This window comes from Falco rusticolus, chromosome 4, assembly GCF_015220075.1.
Source record: "Falco rusticolus isolate bFalRus1 chromosome 4, bFalRus1.pri, whole genome shotgun sequence".
Classification (NCBI taxonomy): domain Eukaryota; kingdom Metazoa; phylum Chordata; class Aves; order Falconiformes; family Falconidae; genus Falco; species Falco rusticolus.
In genome coordinates, this window is record NC_051190.1 from 36,930,271 (window position 1) to 36,946,551 (window position 16,281).

At 51.1% G+C, this 16,281-nt stretch overlaps 1 protein-coding gene across 1 annotated transcript in view; it reads right to left on the reverse strand.

Moving 5' to 3' along the window:
• Window positions 1–11,560: 11,560 nt before the first annotated feature.
• The window catches only part of LOC119145780, a 116,535-nt gene continuing 111,814 nt past the window's right edge, over window positions 11,561–16,281 (reverse strand). The window contains exon 4 of the mRNA XM_037382455.1: window positions 11,561–11,605. Within this exon, the coding sequence (XP_037238352.1) occupies window positions 11,561–11,605 (45 nt within the window). The remainder of the gene's footprint in view (window positions 11,606–16,281) is intronic.

Here is a 16,281-nt window from a genome sequence, read left to right on the forward strand (position 1 = left end):
ACACCTCTGATGTCGGGAGCAGGATGGGGATTTCAGCGTGGCCTTTGTGTACAAATATTTAGGATTTCACATTCGCTGTGGCTGACACCCTGTTCAGTATCTCTGCTGCTTGGGTGAGCAGAGTCTGGTGGCTAAGAGATCCCCCAGGACCACGCTGTGCACCGGTGGGAGGAGGTGGGATCCATCATGCTGCACTCGCTGCCAATTGCAGTGAAGCACACCGCGATGCACGTGGTCCCTCCAAGTGACAGCACTGGGGGCTCCGGCCAGCCAACAAAACCCCAAAGGCAGGACTCCACAGGATGCTCTCAATGAAACAGGACCAACACCTTTAGTAGCAGCCATGCTGCCTCCTCCCACCTTCAGAAATCAACTTCCTCACTTGCAAAGCCAGTAATTTGCAGCAGCAAACCCAAGACGGTTAGAAACAAGTTAGAAGTCTGAGATTGGTTTCTGGTTCAAACCAGAGCTTCCAGCAATGCTCACCAGCTGGGGGGAGGTGGGGAGACACAGAAGTTTGATCAAAGCTCGGAAGCAGAGTCCTCCTCATCCTGAGAGCCATCCAGTTGGTCTGGAAATGGCAAAGCTGAGTGGCTGCATTGCAGAATAGGGATCCAGCACAACTGGGCTTGGCAACCCAGCTCTGACACAGGTGGTCAAGATGCTGTGTGCGAGCAGAGGGGCTTACTGAAAACATCTGGGAATAATGGAAACATCTGGAGATAGCAGCTCTTGTGCTGTACCTTCTTTGGAAAGATTGCTGCCTAGAGCTGAAGGACCCGCAGGACAAGGAATGCTAAGCCCACATATCTGCTAGATGGTGGCCTAGCATCCAGGACAAAATCTTTGATTAAAAGAGGGACAAAAGAGGAACGCAGTGGGGAAAAGATGACTGAACTACCGCTGGCACTGGTGGCCCAGGGCAGGCACCACGCTGCTGTCTCCACCGGACTTCCTGCAGGGTGGAGAACTGCGGCACTGCACAGCTCCATGGTAGGGCCTGCACCATGACGAGCCCCAAGCTGGAGCTGTGTTTCAGCTGTCTAATGAGATAACTGTATGAATAATAAGCACTTCTGGAAAACAAAGCATCTCTGACATGTGAGGGGAAGAATGAATGCAGCTGAGCTTTCCCTCCCTGGGTGCTTTTTCCTTCCTACCTCATACCGCAAAGAAAAATCCATAACAGCCCCGCTTGAGCACCGTCAGCTCCAGAAGTTTTGTTGAGGCATTCAAGCTTTTTGGAAGGCTTGGCTTTTCTATTTTTAAATGTAAAAATGGGATTTTGCAGGCCCTGGGGGTCCTTTTGCCTCCTTCTCCAGCCCAGTTCCTCAAAGCACTGCATGCATTTCCATTTGCTGCAGGACAAGGTGTTTTCTTGTGGCTGGGGGCTTATAGCAGCACTCCCACACCCCTCGAGTAAAATGCCCCAAAGTCTCCCTGAAATCAGCCTGTATATACTGTCCGCAGATCGATTCAGTCAAGTCTTTAATTAGTTATAAATACCATTACTCAGTGTTTCTTCAGGAATTATTATAGGCTCAGCCTACCTTCAGCTGCATCTTCTGGGTGTGTCGAAAGCCATGAGTGGCAAGGCTGATGGCAGAGATCTGAGCCAGCTGCCCAGGCTGCCTATACAGTCTGTGGAGAGGTGAGGCACTTCTGGAGGAGGAACTAATTTCCCCATAAATTAGATGGTGACGCTGGAGGTGGTGCCCTCTTGCATGATGTCCCAAGCCTGAAGAGACAACCAAGTACCTGCACCCTCGTCCCAGCCCACTGCACATCTCCAGAAGTGACCACACCACTCTGAATCCTCTCTTTGTTAACGCCAGAAACCTACGGGAAAGCTCAAAGCCTTAGATCTCACCTCTGCGCACATCGCTTTGTCAGGATGAGCAAAGACAAGGTATTTTCATCCTTTTATGTCCTTAGATATATTGTTCCCTGAGCAATTTAGCGTTATCTACATGTCTCCCCACAGTCTGCTCTGTAGAGCCCAAGTAAATCAGCATATTCAGCCTGATTATCCTCCCAGAGGAAGGAGCCAGGGGATAAACACCAACGCCGCAGCTCACGGAGACCCGGCTGATTGCTCTCGAGGCTAACGCTGTCATTTCCACCACCACCGGCAATTTTTGCTTCTCAGGAGCTCAGGCTGCTCAGAGAAGGGCTGCAGAGTCACTACCTACAGCATGGGCTGTGACGAGGTCCCAGGAGGAGCAAGGGAGACGACTGTGAAGTTGGGAAGAGTGTGGATGTGTTTGGAAGGACATTGCAAACAGCTGGTCCTTCCCTGCCTGCCAGGGGTCTTAGGAGCACAAAACGCTCTTCTATAGAACAGCATCGCCGGCAGCTGAGCCCCAGGCACCTCCGGTGCTGCTGCACAGTGAGGGGCTCAGATACCAGCCAGGTGGCCATGGGGAGCGTGGTCCTCAGCAAGAGTAAGCTTCTGAACAGAGTGCAGGCTGGTGCACTACTGATGGCTCTGTGGCCCAGCTGTCTGTCTGGCACTGCAGGTGAAAGCATGGAGGGAAAATACCAGAACTGCGTATTTGAATAAAAAGCTAGATTAATCTGTGGTTGTTCCAGGAAAGGGAATCAAGAGACCTTGCTCGTGCTGTGCTGGTGGCCAAAGCAGCAAGCTCTTCAGAGGATGCAAAGCAGCGAGGTTGAGAAAGGAGGGCAAGGAATGGGAAATTTTTACTCCTGAGCAGAAATTTAATGCACTTGACACCACTGAAACCTGCTACGATGATTTACTGATCAGAAAGCTCTGCGTAGGAGGGGTGGCAGGGAAGGAAGAGGAGGGCACTGTATACTTGCAATACATGCCATTGTATTTTTTTCTTTAGAATCACAGATCTTTTAGCAGTCAGTGCTTGAAGAAATACAGCTTTATCTTCTCACCGAGGACTGGGGAGAGGCACGGCACATCATACCTGAGCCAGCACAGGACTGCAGCAGCTCAACCTGAAATATATGTTCTCCACGGATAGAAAGAAGTAACATGTTATAAAGGATTTGGGTCTGCGAGGCACATGCTAGGAGACTCACAGAGCCAGCAGTAAAACACCACATGCATTTCTAAACACTATAGTTGATAACTTTGCAATGCAGAAGTCAACACACAGCAGGTGACAGAAGGTCAAGCAGTCGCTGGCCGCCTGGAGAGGCTGGCAGCAGTCCCCACGGGCCAGCAAGAAGGTGGGGCAGGCAGCACTGCGCACGCTCAGTACAGCAAAATGCCTGTTTTCCACATCCCAGGGAGATGGGATAAAACTGTCAAGAAAGACTTTTTCAAAAGTAGAGCAAAAAAATAGAGTTCTTTAAGGGGAGTTCACTGAATGTCTGTAAAGTCCTAATTTCATGGTTAGGAAAATGAGCAAGTCGGTTAAAAATACCCTTTGCCAAATGAAGGCTCAGAGGGGAAACAGAATACACACTAAAGAGTGGTCAATACAAGTTACAATGTGTAGGAAACTGATAAGGGAAACTAAAGAAGGGGAGAATGCATGGCTGGACATGCAAAATCTACTATTGGGAGCCAAACAAATTCTAGCAATAGGTCCATTTATAAGGAACAATAGGACCATTTTCAAGCAGAGGCTGCAGGACTGCTCATAATGATGCAGAAAAAGCAAACGGTCGATAGATATTTCTTCTGTGTTTGGGGAAAAAGGAGAGTAAAGTACTTCCTAGACAAGATGAAGTTTTCCTAAACCATTAGTATCCTCACCTACACCCAAGGCAGCCAAACAGCACTAAGCAGCCAGCACAGATAACGCGTACCCAGAGCTGGGGAGAGTTTTCTGGGTTCTGCTGCTTGTTTTGAGCAAACTTTGGTCTGCCACGTCCAGATGGCAAATGGCCCCTTCACAGCTATATTCACAACCAGCAGTGGAGATGACCTAGTTAACTACTAAATGGTCAGCCTGATAGAAGACCCAGAAGGCAGGGCTCATCTGGAATTAAATTAAGATATAATTAAAGGATGTAAGTTATAATTAAAGTCAGTCGGCCTGTCTTTGTGGAAAAGAGATCTTGTCAAATGAGCCAAATGTCACTCTTTAGTGATATAGGCTCAGCTGAGAAAGGTACCATGTACGTTATGGCTGTGCAGGCAGAGCGCTAAGTGCTTCTTGACATTCTGATTTTAGGAGATAGTGCTATACAGTATCAATAAAGCACATTAAATAGATTAAGAGCTGTCTGACAGGTCTCAAACAGAAGTCATCAATGGGGAATCCTTAGCAAGGCTCCATGGGGAGCATGCTAGTTGATATTTTCATCAATGATCGAGAAGAAAATACAAAATCCTTGCTCAAAAAAATTAGCAGATGACAGGAAGATTGATGTAATGGTAAATATTGATGAGGAGAGAGTGAAATGTGGGTTGCTTGGTAATGCTGAACCCATTCAAACACTGTAGATGTTAATCCAGCCCAGTGCAGAATGACACACCTACAGAGAAGGATTTCAGGCCGTATTTATGAACAGGGACTGTATCCCAGACAAGAGAGAGCCTCCAGAAAGGCTCAAGGGTCACCACGGGTGACCAACCCAACACAAGGGTCTAATGTGATGCTGTGATGAAAAGAGCTGATGCAGTTCTTTGGGGAGAGGAGAGTTACGTGTATTGCTCTGCTGAGACTGACACAGAAACACTCCTGCAATTAAGGTGCCCACATTTAAAAGGGGCACTAAAAAAGCAGAGAGGCTGGAGGGATGAGTCACAAAATTGATCCGAGGGATGGAGAAAATATCTTACTGCAAATGAGCTATATTGAGTTTATTGACAAAAACTGTGCCACCCCACCCCCAAACCAAAGCAGTGCCAACCACTTTCATCCAGCGAGACGCTCAGAGATCCAGGGACTGGGAGCTGAAACCCAACAAGTTCAAATGAGTTTTGGGTCAGGATTAGATACTCTCAGAGATCCTCAGAGGATTAGACACCTCTTTGAGGGCAATCACAACCTCTTCAGCTTGCCGAGAAGTGTGTGGGCAGCATTTACACCCCTACAGCACATGGGAGGCCAAACGGCGTGATCTAATAGACCCTTTCATACCTAAATCCCACACAAGTGAATCCCAGTGGATAGCACGAGCTCTGAGGCTAACCCCTGCGACTGTGGTGAAGATGGGTGACTCAGGAGATAGCACCAGCCTCAGAGCAATGAGGAGCTGGGGTGGCACAGGGCAGCAAAAATGGGTGCTAGCTCCTCGAAGGCAAGGTTCAGAGCTAGACATCTGGCTAACTGTGAGGAGTCCCTGTCAAGTCTCATGCCAGAAATAAAGCATGCAGGAAAGGATCTCTTGTAGCTCCTGGAGAAACACCAGCAGCTGAGCAGCTCGGTACACACCTCGACCCACTTCTCCCTCTTGGGACCTGGCTGTGGGACCGATGGCTGCTGTGGGAGGGAGCCTTACATCCCATGCCAAAAGCATCTGTGTTGACTCACTGCAGCAAACACTTTGCTCTCTTGCTTAGGGGAGAATGCAGTCTCGGTTATTTTGTTAAAAAATGCCCATCTTCCTACGCTCAATTCCCTTTCCATGATTAATGCAGAGCGTAGCAAATGTGGAAGGGCTGCAGCTGGTGCATAGGTGGCTTCTGTGCTGGTCTCGGAGCTGAGCTGGCAGCGTCGTCCTCCCATCGCCCAAGAGGGGAAGGCAGACACGGGCTCAGACCACAGAGGCAGGCAGATGCCATTTCAATGTTTCCACCGAAGGACCATGGACCTCCAGCAACTGGGCACCAAGCAGCCAACCATTCCCCGGTTTCAGAAGCAGCAGCAAGGAGAGGTACCCCATGGTGAGTGAGGGGATCTGCTCCTACCCAACAGCACTGCAGAGGGACAAGGGCTGAGGACCAGCCCCAACCCTGGTCAGGGATCCATGGGGCCAAAAACCCAGCCAGCACTACCAGAAAAGTGCCCAGCTGATGGGAACACGCACCCTTTGGTTGGGACAAAAGGAAGCACAACATAAAGACACCGAGCCCTTGTGTGGCAGTACTGGAGACAGGGAATCAGGGCCAGGCAGGTTTTTAATTGGACTGAAACTGAAATTACGGGGGGGGGCGGAAACCCCAACCCTGCTTTGGTATAAAGAAAGGGGCTGGGGGGATAGGAGAAAAAAGCCCTTCAAGTTTCTATGACAACCGGCACAGTAGGAGCCTACATCGCAACCTTGCTTAACACGTTAAAAGCTGCACAGAAACAACAGAACCCAAAACTTTGCTCTACGACCAGGTCTGGGAGGGCCATTCCCAGACAGAGGGCAAGCATGCTGCAAGGGAGTGGTCCGGAGTCCCCTGGCCTGGGCACCCAGAGCAGGGCAGTAGGGGTCCAAGCAGCCCCAACATCTCCTCTTTCTGTCCCTTGGGCTCGAGGGACTGCTGAGATGGAGTGATTCCTTGTCCTGACCTCCCTCGGGCCAAGATATTTAACTCTGGGTATCGAGGGCCCTGGTGCCATCCAGGGCATCTCTGTCCTCATAAATCTGCAGATTTATGAGGGAATGCAGAGCACCCCTCCACAGTCCTCCAGCACCAGCAGGCATAGGGGTCCAGGGTGAGCGCTCCCACACAACAAGCAATAAAAAAGAAAATTAATAAGAGTTGTATTCATTCATACTTTACAAAAACAGTGGTCTTCAGCAGGAGCTATCAGGCACATAAGCTGGTGCTGCTCTCCCAGGCTGCCTGGAGAGGTGGGCAGCAGCAGGGCAGCTGGACCCTTTGCACGGGGCCCCGCTCGCTTCACTGAGCATAGCTCAGCACCAACTTTCCCAGCTTCAGAAGCAAACAGCAATATTAGCCTGGGCAAACAGCCCAGACACCGCAGGGCAAATCAACGGGGCTATTGCCTCCTTGATCCCCGAGCTTCCAGCTGGTCTCTGCCAGCACCGCTCCCACCATGGCTGTGTCCCGTTCCCCCCGCAGGCACGGAGCAAGGGGGAGCCACAGCCAGTGCTCCTGGCAGCACTGCAAGCGTTCCTGGGGGACAAAACCATTCCCAAGAGGCTGGAGATGTAGACGATCCTCCTGTCCTATCCAAGGCTCTGCAATGGCACACTCCTGCCCCTCAGGGAGCTGTCACGACTGGAGGCACTGCACAGCCCCAGCCTGGCACACCAGAGCACCCACCGCCCTCCAAACCACCAGGTTTGGACCTCCTCCACCAGGGCAAGAAGCAGCACCAGCCCTCCCAGGGAAGAACCCCCGCCCCAGAGCAGCAAAGTCTCCAGCAGCCTTTCTGGGCTCAAGGCGTTACTGAAAGAGACTGGGCCACCTTAGTTTAAAATATCAGGATGCCACAGGGCAGGAAACGCCTTCAGAAAGCCAGAAGGAAAGCAGCAGGACTGTTCAGAGGCTCCTGCGCCTACCGCAAACATCCACCTCTCCGCCACATCGTGAGCTACCTCCCACCACTCACACCTGTTTCTGCTAACCCTCTGCTCCCTGTCTTCTCTGGGCCAACTCTGCTTTTCACCCCCAGTCCGGCATTTGCTGAACCATGACATTTCTCCAAAGCACCTTTCCAGGAGCCCCTTCCTTTCCCAGCACTCTGAGCGGCTTGAAGCCCCTCCACCTGCCTGGAACTCAGGCTCTGAATCCGCCGGCCAAACCCCAGAGGCAATATTTTTTAAGCTTGCTGTGAAGTTTCAGTTGGTCAGACCCTGCTGCTAGGATACCCTGACCAGCATTGTAATCTTCTTTACTTAATTACATTGTGTGTGGAGGAGCTAACTCCTCGACTCTTCAGAAAACTGGCTCAGCCAGGCTTTGGGGTTGGAAGCTAGGAGCCCATGCTCATGGTCCCATCTGGAGGGCTCTGCACCCCTTCAGCTGCAAACCTGCACCTGCTCGGGGGTCACCCACCCCACACACAGAACCCAGCATCTCTCTTCCACCCTCCACCATGCTGCCATCCCACTGCCACCAGTGATGCTGGTGACAGCACTTTGTCCTTTCCTATGGCCAAAGCTGGGAGAAGCATTCTCCAACCTTTTGAAGGTGGTTTTGGAGCAGTTTCTTGCAGCATTGCGTATCCCGTGGCTTCAGTACAGAAAGGTGGCCTTGGTACTGCTTCTCCTACCCCACCGCTCCCCTTGCATCATCTGCCCCATTTCTTACTCCCCCCTTTCCCTGTGCATCCTCCTCCCACTGCTTGGTGCTTTGTGGGTGAACCTGAGCTACTTTAAGAACATCCCAGCTGAATGACTCTCAGCCACTGCAAAAGAGTATCTGCGTGTTATTATCATCATTACTATAAAATAACAGCTGAGTTAAGGAGGCAAGAAAATGAACACCCAGCTTAGGAACACATCTAGCTTATTATGATGGCCCTTAACGCTTCCAAGATGTAAATACTGGTTTCTAGATCCTTAAGAACACCACGGTTTTACAAGATAATGATTCAGCAACACAACACTCACTTTCATCTAAGTGCTGGCATGGAAAGGTTTTAGTCTAAGAGATGAAACATTCTGCTTTAAAAGCAGGGTGACAACGAATTAGCTGCAGAGACATTTTGGCGTAATGAAGACTGCAAGGCAAAACAAACACAAGCTACTGCTTTATATAAGGTGGTTTCAAAGGTTCCTGCTGTGTTTACACCTCTGAGGCTTAAGCACAGAAGGCGGGTGGCAGTCTTTAATCTGAAATGGAGACAGAGCCACGAGATGCCTGTATAAGAGGGTTGTGGGATTCTGCTGGAGCAAGAATGGGCTCTGAGACATCAGGTCTCTTCAGCGTGGCCACATCGTCCCAAGGGACCAAGCAAGCGGATCAATGGAGAGCATTTTGTGTCACTACAGCAGTGTCTCTCTTGACACCTCAAAGTGCCTGGCAAATATTAACTGTTCCCAAGTGATGACTCTCTTGACAGATGAGCATTGCTCTCAGCAGAGGGGACAGCATGGGGAGGGAGCACAAGCAGCTCCTGCAGCACATCAGTGACACTTTAATTAAAGCCAGGTATTTCGGTCTACATTTGCTAGGGGTTTTATGATTGTTATTAGTACCAGAGTTTTTTTCTGGGTTTGAAGAAACCGAGTTCCAGTTGGTGCCTGACACTGAAGAGCAAATGTATGCCAGGGGGAATTAGCAAACAACCAGCCTTTCTCGGCTCCTGTCAAGACACTTCCAACCAGCCCTGCCAGGAGAGTTATTAGGCAAAAGCACCTGTTCCTGGAGAGCCTACTCCTGTCTCTGAGCATGGTGCCCCTGGGTCTTCAGCCAGCAGGTCCCTGCTCAGGGAACAGCCTTGACAAAGCAGTCAAGAGCCCTCTGTCAGAAATTTGGAAGGACCTCTGGAAGCCCGGATATTCTAACAATGTTACAGCTGTATTAGCAGCTTCCAAAATTGGGGTGACAAAGGAGCAAGCAGCTCAGGGGCTGGACTTAGCCCACGAGGTGTTTCTTCCCTGGTCTCTATGAACGCTGGCCAGATCCCAGGCAGAGCAGAGCTGCAGGCAGCACTGTGATGGGGAAGGTAAGTGCCCAAACTGCATCAGATGAGAGTTAGTAGCTCACGAGACCTTCTGCACCAGCACCCACCGCTCTGACCCAACAGCTCTGCAACGTCAGTGAGGTGGGAAGCCCATGTTCTCCCACTAAAGGCAGAGAAACATCCCTCATTTCTTTGATGAGATGGGCCATAAAAGTAGCACTATAATTGTTGCTACCTACTGTTAAAACCACCCTTCAGGAAAGAAAACCAAAGGGTAAGAGCTTTTTATATATTTCCTCCAAATCTCTTACTCAAAGCCTCACAGATGATTCAGCTGCAACACGGATGCTAGAGGTGCTTCCATCTTTTCTAAGCCTGCTTGTCAAAACACACACTCTACACAAGCACACAGCAGCGCTACAATAAGAAGCATCGAAATATTAGACAACTGTTGGTAGAGGTCACAAAAGCAGAATTCTAACTCCTTTGCCAAATGTGTGTTCATTTTTTTATTGTGCCCATGATGACTCCACAACCTCCTGGGATATCCCTCTGATCTCCCAGAAAGCCACGCAGGATTAAACAGCCTGGGAAATGGCTCTGGCTGTGTTTTCAGAAGTCTTTAGCTGCCAACGGTCTTGAAAAGGCGATCAGCACTGCCTTGGGGTGAGGGGACAGGGGAGCGCCCTGAAATCAGGCTTTTCAGTACGGACCCAGGAGAGCAGCACTGGGTTTTAAAAACTTTTGGTGGCATAAAGGAAGAGGAACCAGCAAACAACTGAAGAACACACCGGCACTCAACACTTGTCCTCCCCATCACAGACAGCGAGCAGGTAGTTCCATGAGGTACCCTGTGACACAGCCTGCCATGCCCAGCGTGCCTCAGACATGCCTTCTCTGATGCCAAGAGTAACTCAGACTGAGGACGCTGCCTTGGTGCTCACTGCATGCTCGGACACCGCTGGGAAGCAGGAATGTTTTGGAATGCAGCAAAGAAAAGAGCAAGTACAGAAAGACAGCGAGTTTTGGAGGAGAAATTTCCCCAACCCAGTTCCTTCTGCATCTTCCAAAAATGCTCTCCCCTGACAATCCTGTACATCAGAGCACTGCTGCACAACTTCAAAACCACCTATGGCATTTTTTTCAGAAGAAAAAAGGTGATAACATGAAGATGTCCACTTCCCCAAACAGAGCAGGAGCAACACAAGGTCCCACATGCCAGCAGCACAATACACACCTGCTCAGTGGTCAGGGCCAGAACCAAACCTCTCAGCATGGCTTTTAATAGAGTTTGCCATTATCCAAACAACAATGGTATCAAACACATCCTTCCAGCACAGAGACAACCTTCCTGCCTCAAGGTGTAGTGCTGCAGCGAGGGTCTGCAAACACTGGGTGCAACAACATAACTGGCCTGCGAGTGCAAGCTCTGCTTGTGTTTTAATATGGGTCTCAGAGGCTGACAGCTCTACACACTCCGCTCTCTACTTGCTCACTTACGGACTGTTGCAATCAGCTCAGAGCCGTGGCCGAGGGCACCCACTAAGTAACCAGCCACTTATGTTAGGGGGTTGATTTGCAGATCTTTGTTTGTGTTCATGAACATGGTAGCTCCAGCGAGCCTCTTCCTTTCCTCTCACCCCTGCAGCTCACCGTGCTTTACAAAACACAACGGATGGAAAACAACAGGCATCAACGTCAAAGCATGGGCTGTGGAAGACGTGCTTCAATATCAGCCCGTTGTGACACAGAACTAAACCCTTCAATTCTCCACAGCAGCTCAGCTATACAAACCCTGGAGCAGAGGGAGCCAGAGGTGGGAAAGGTCACCCCTGCATCCCCTGCTCCCAGCCACCAGGTCCCGGCTCTGTCCCTCAGGCTCAGTCAAGCTGTTGTGATTCTTTCTGACCTGATTTAATGATTTGCATATGCCCTGAAGCCAAAATGATTGACAGCCCTTGTACTGTTATCCTCATTCGTGTAATTGCAGCAGCTATTCTTGTACATTGAAATGTCTAATCTTAGCAAGCCACAGAGCTGCTCAGTAACATGGACCAACCGGGAATTTCCATGCAATTACTCACCACGACTACTGGCACTTACTTTGGCTGGTAAAAGTCCTTCTTGTCTGCTGACCCCAGGCTCTGCAAGACACAAAAGACAGATGTATTTCTTTAACCCTTTAAGCCAAGCAAGTATCATTGACAAAAAGATGTGTGGTGAGCAGGAAAAAGCATGATGCTTTTTGCTACCCAGAGGGTATGTGTGGGCTGGCTGGACAGGGCAGGCAGCTCGGACCTCCAGCTACCAAGCACACAGTAGACAGAGCCCACAGCAGCTAAGGATGTAAAAATAAAGAGTCAAAGCAGAAGTGTGGGGATGCATTAAGTCTGAACCCAACATATTCAGGCACATCTGTCTCTCCCATCACCTGCAGAAGCATGGTACCTTGTGTCAGGAGGGGACACATGTCCTCTTGAGCCCACCCAGCTGGAAAGAGGACAAAGTGCAGGGTTGGCAGAGGGTCTGAGCAATCACCTCCTGCAGAGACCCTCTGGCAGGACAGGGGACTGAGCCCAAGGCCAGGACCACAAAATTCTTCTGCCAAGAAAAACGACATCAGACCCCAAACACATGCAAGCCTGGGTAGCAGAGACAGCCTGATGCATGCTCAAGTTCCCAAGCACTGCCAATCCACCAATAGCATGGTCTAGTGAAAGTTTGAGAGCGTCACAATCCAGGCTGCCGGAGCACCAGGGTCCCCTAGGAAAACCCAGCCAGGCTAAGCCTCCCCCCAGGGAGCCTGGGGGACTGTGGGCATGCCGCAGACCCCACTTTGGGTGCAAAGCGGGGCACATGTATGACACACACAGAGTGCATGCATGCCCTGCCATGCCTTGCCCCGCTATCCAACGGGGCCATATACACCCACATATGCCCAAATCTCTCCCCCAATGTGCCTTGTCCTGGAGGCAGCGCGGTGGAGGCTGGCCCCCTGCCCTGCTGCGAGCTCCCAGTTCGTGACATGCGCTTGCCCAGCACAGAAAAAGCCCCCGCCACTAAGGGATGTGGAGGGGCATGCTGTGCCTGACATAGCAGGATGCTCGCAGTGGGCAGTGCCGGGACAGACAGACAGACAGACCCACCAAACCTGGGTGTCAGCAAAGCTGTTGCACCACCAGAGCCCTCTCCTCCTCCTCCTCCTGCTTTCGGGGATGGTCTTCACCTTCGCGCCTTGCCAACATGGGGGGCGGTGGGCATGCCCAGCCACCCACCTTGTCCCCGTCCCCCAGCAAGCGTGTGCCAGTGTGCGCTCGCGGGAAGCATGCTCAGGCTCAGGCTCTGGGGCTGCTGTTGTAGTTTTGCTCCGTGGTTGCCAGGCAATGGCAAGCAGCAACACCAAAGCAGCAGGAGCAGCAGGGCCGAATGCTAATCAGGGGCACAGGAACTCTCCGGGTACTCCTACCCTGGGACTGAAAAGCAAGCAGGGAGTGCCCTGGCTTTAAGCAGGCAGGGATCCACTGTCACCAAAAGATCCCTCCAAAAGGGACCTGTGGCCAAGCCAGCAAGATGAGGCTGTGGTTCACTGGTGCCTGACCCTCTCCCTGGAACAGGTGTGTTGCTCGGGCACCAGCATGGGGAGGCTGCAAGCAAACCCGTAGTGCGGGATTACCTGGGTCTGGATGCATGCCACCCTCTTGCAGATCTTATGGGCACACATCTGAGCTCCATTGTGGGGTAGAGCTGGGAGCACACGAGGAGCAGCCCTCTGAGGTCAGAAGATCTCCTTTGCCCATGTGCCAACCGCCATGTCAGTGTGCAAAATCTCTGAGCTATCCCCACTGGCCAGAGACAGCAGCACCCTTTGGCTCTCCCACCTGCTCCCCCTCCTCTGACACGACAGCAGCAAGAAGCTACAGCAAGGCCCCACAGGGCTGGTGGCCAGTCACCAGAATGGGGTGCTCCACCACTGGCACAGGCTGCCCAGACAGGTGGTGGAGTCTCCAGCCTTGGAGACATTCAAAATCCAACTAGATGGTCCTGGGTGTCCAGGACAACCTGGCATAGGTGGCCCTGCCCTGAGCAGGGCATTGGACTGGGTGATCACCAGGAGATCCCCAGATCTCCTTAACCATTCTGTGCATTCCTGAAGCAGCAGAGAAACAAGTACAGCAATAACTGCACAGAGCAAATGCCCTGAGTGACGGGACCTGTCCTTTAAGCCCACAGCCCATCTGGGAACACCTTCTCTCCCTCAGGCACAGCATTCCTGTAAGGTATTTCCTTAGTTCTTTAAACTCGACACCTAAAACAGAGTGCTATGGATTGGCTGCAATAAGGCTCATGAGCCAGGACAAATTCAGTTCCTTCTGCTACCTGTGCTAGCAGCGATCACAGAGAACTGTTGACATTTAAGAAGAAATCACTTGCAAACAGCTTTCTTAACGTTATTGAAACAACTCATGGAAAACCTGCATCCCACACAGTCAGACTCTCCACCCAGCCACAGCCAAAGTCTGTGGGGAAAAGCTCCCATCAACCGCACAGCCAGCTCCAAAGTAACTGGCCTTTCTGATAACTGATAACAGCAGGAAACAACACTGGCACTCTTCTACCCTTCTGAAATGCTGCGAGGACTATCACTGTCACCAATATTCCCAGCACACAAGATGACAAAATCTGCAGCAGCCCCTTCACACAGCCACAGGTGTCACAAACATTAACCTCCCCTTGACTCTTGCTAGGATAGAGGTGCAGATTTCTGAAATGAATCCCTAACAAGGAAAAGCCACGTGGAAAACCTGGGGAAAAAGAAAAGACCACCTTGCAAGTTCAGGTCTTGCAGAAGGGAGGTGGAAGAAGCTCTAGCAAAGCCGTGCACCCTGTGCCGGTGCCATGCCATGGCTGCAGGCAAGCAGCACCACGGGCACGGCAGCCTGCCGCTCCTCCGCACGCTCCACAGCTCACAAACCACTGGCAGGATGAGCTACATGAGCACGCTAAGAGAAGGGCTTACCTTGAGCTTATCAAGCAATTATTTTTTAAGAGTCATGGAAAAGTGAGAAGTTTTTATCTGGAATAAAACAATGAGACACTAACTTTGCAAAGAGGAAAAAAAAATACACCAAACAAAACAAGGAGTGATCGCAGCAATGATTAGCCAAAATAGCTGATTTTGAAGCTTATTAAGAAAATAGCAAATTAGGAGGAAAAGCAGAATTCCAGCAATGTGTCCAAGGAATCTGGCCTGCAGCAAGACCAGGAGTTGTGAATCAGCTCCTGGCTCTACCACCACCCCAAGGTTTGGCCTTGAGCCATTTCTTCCCTCTTCATGCCTCAGTTTCCCCATATTGCCTGCACAGCCCTTTGCCTCCTTACTCTCTTCCCAGAAGAGAAAGGGACCATGGCCAGCAGTCAGATGAATTTACGCAGGTCCATCCCACCGCGTTCCATTTCTTTCTCCCGAACATGCACAACACCAAGGTGGCCGTGGATCCAGAGGGCTCTGGGAGCGCAGCAGGGAAGCACTTGGCTACAGAAATCACCAGCTGGGCAGGATAGCTTGCTGGGGACTGGTGGAGGTAGTGCCTGGGCAGAAGAAGGTGGTCAGGGCCAGCAGCAAGACTCAAGGCAAGGACATGTTTTCAACTGCCTCTAAGCGAAATCCTCATGAAGAAGTGGAAGGAAGAATAAGCACAGGCACACATGGTGTCACAATAGGAGCCGCGGACAGGGACCATCCATCAAGGAGATTAATAAACCAAGGTAGAGGATAAACCAAGGACACTGAAAACTGCAAGTAAAGCAGCACAGAGCCATCAGCAGGAGGAAGGAGACAAGAAAGCAGTGATGCCCTAAGTGACCACAGGGTACCTTGGGGCTGGCCTGACTGCACAGTGGTTCACTATGAAATGTAGCTGTAGTAAAAATAAAATGCCCAAGGCATTTTGCCAAGGGCAGAGACACCACAACATCCCCGCCAGGAGCACTGAGAGAGCTCAGAGCAGCACCTGGAAAGGTCCTCCCAAGCAAGGGAGCCTTCACCGACAGCGTGAAGATATTAATAAGAAAGCACTTACGGAATCGGCGATGGGAGGCTGTGGGCAAGACCAAGTGTGTGCGCGCTACATGAAGGGGCAGCAGCCAAAGCATCTTCCCCGGGGCAGCAGTGTAGGCTGTGACAGTGCCACCAGCCACCACCCTGGTCCCACTGCACTGGGTACCACAGTCTCAGCCAGCATCCGCAGGAGGGGAATATTATGGAAAAGCAGTCAAGGGAAGGATGGGACGTAAGGAAGCAGAGTGGGGTAAAGGGAACACACAGCCTGGATCTTAGGAAAACGTCCTGGCACTGAGCTTGAACAGAGTTTGAATCAACTCCAGTGGGAGGGATACAGCAGCATTTCTAAGGGCTTTTACGAAGCCAGCTAGATAAACCAACACAGAGAGGACAGTTCCTGGCCTTACAGTGAGCTGGGACTGGTTTTGTTTCTTCTGCCTGTGCCTGGAGACTGAAAGAAGCAGAGAGCTCCCAAAAACGATCAAAAGCTGACCTGGCTTCTGGGAGGAAAGATCAATTCCTCCTGAACCGATATGGGATATGGAGGCTTTTATCTATGCAAGCATACAATAAAAAATCAAATGCCTGCCTGCATGCATGCACTGTTGTTGGCTGATCTACAGGCTTCCAGGAGAGTTGTCTGCTGGTGGCTCCTGTGCATCAAGGCATAGCTGGGGACTCCGGAGAGGCACAGCTTCAGTGTGACAGCTCAGCTCCCAGAAGTCCAGGAGCCCCACAGGCTCCTAGAGACCTCCTGCT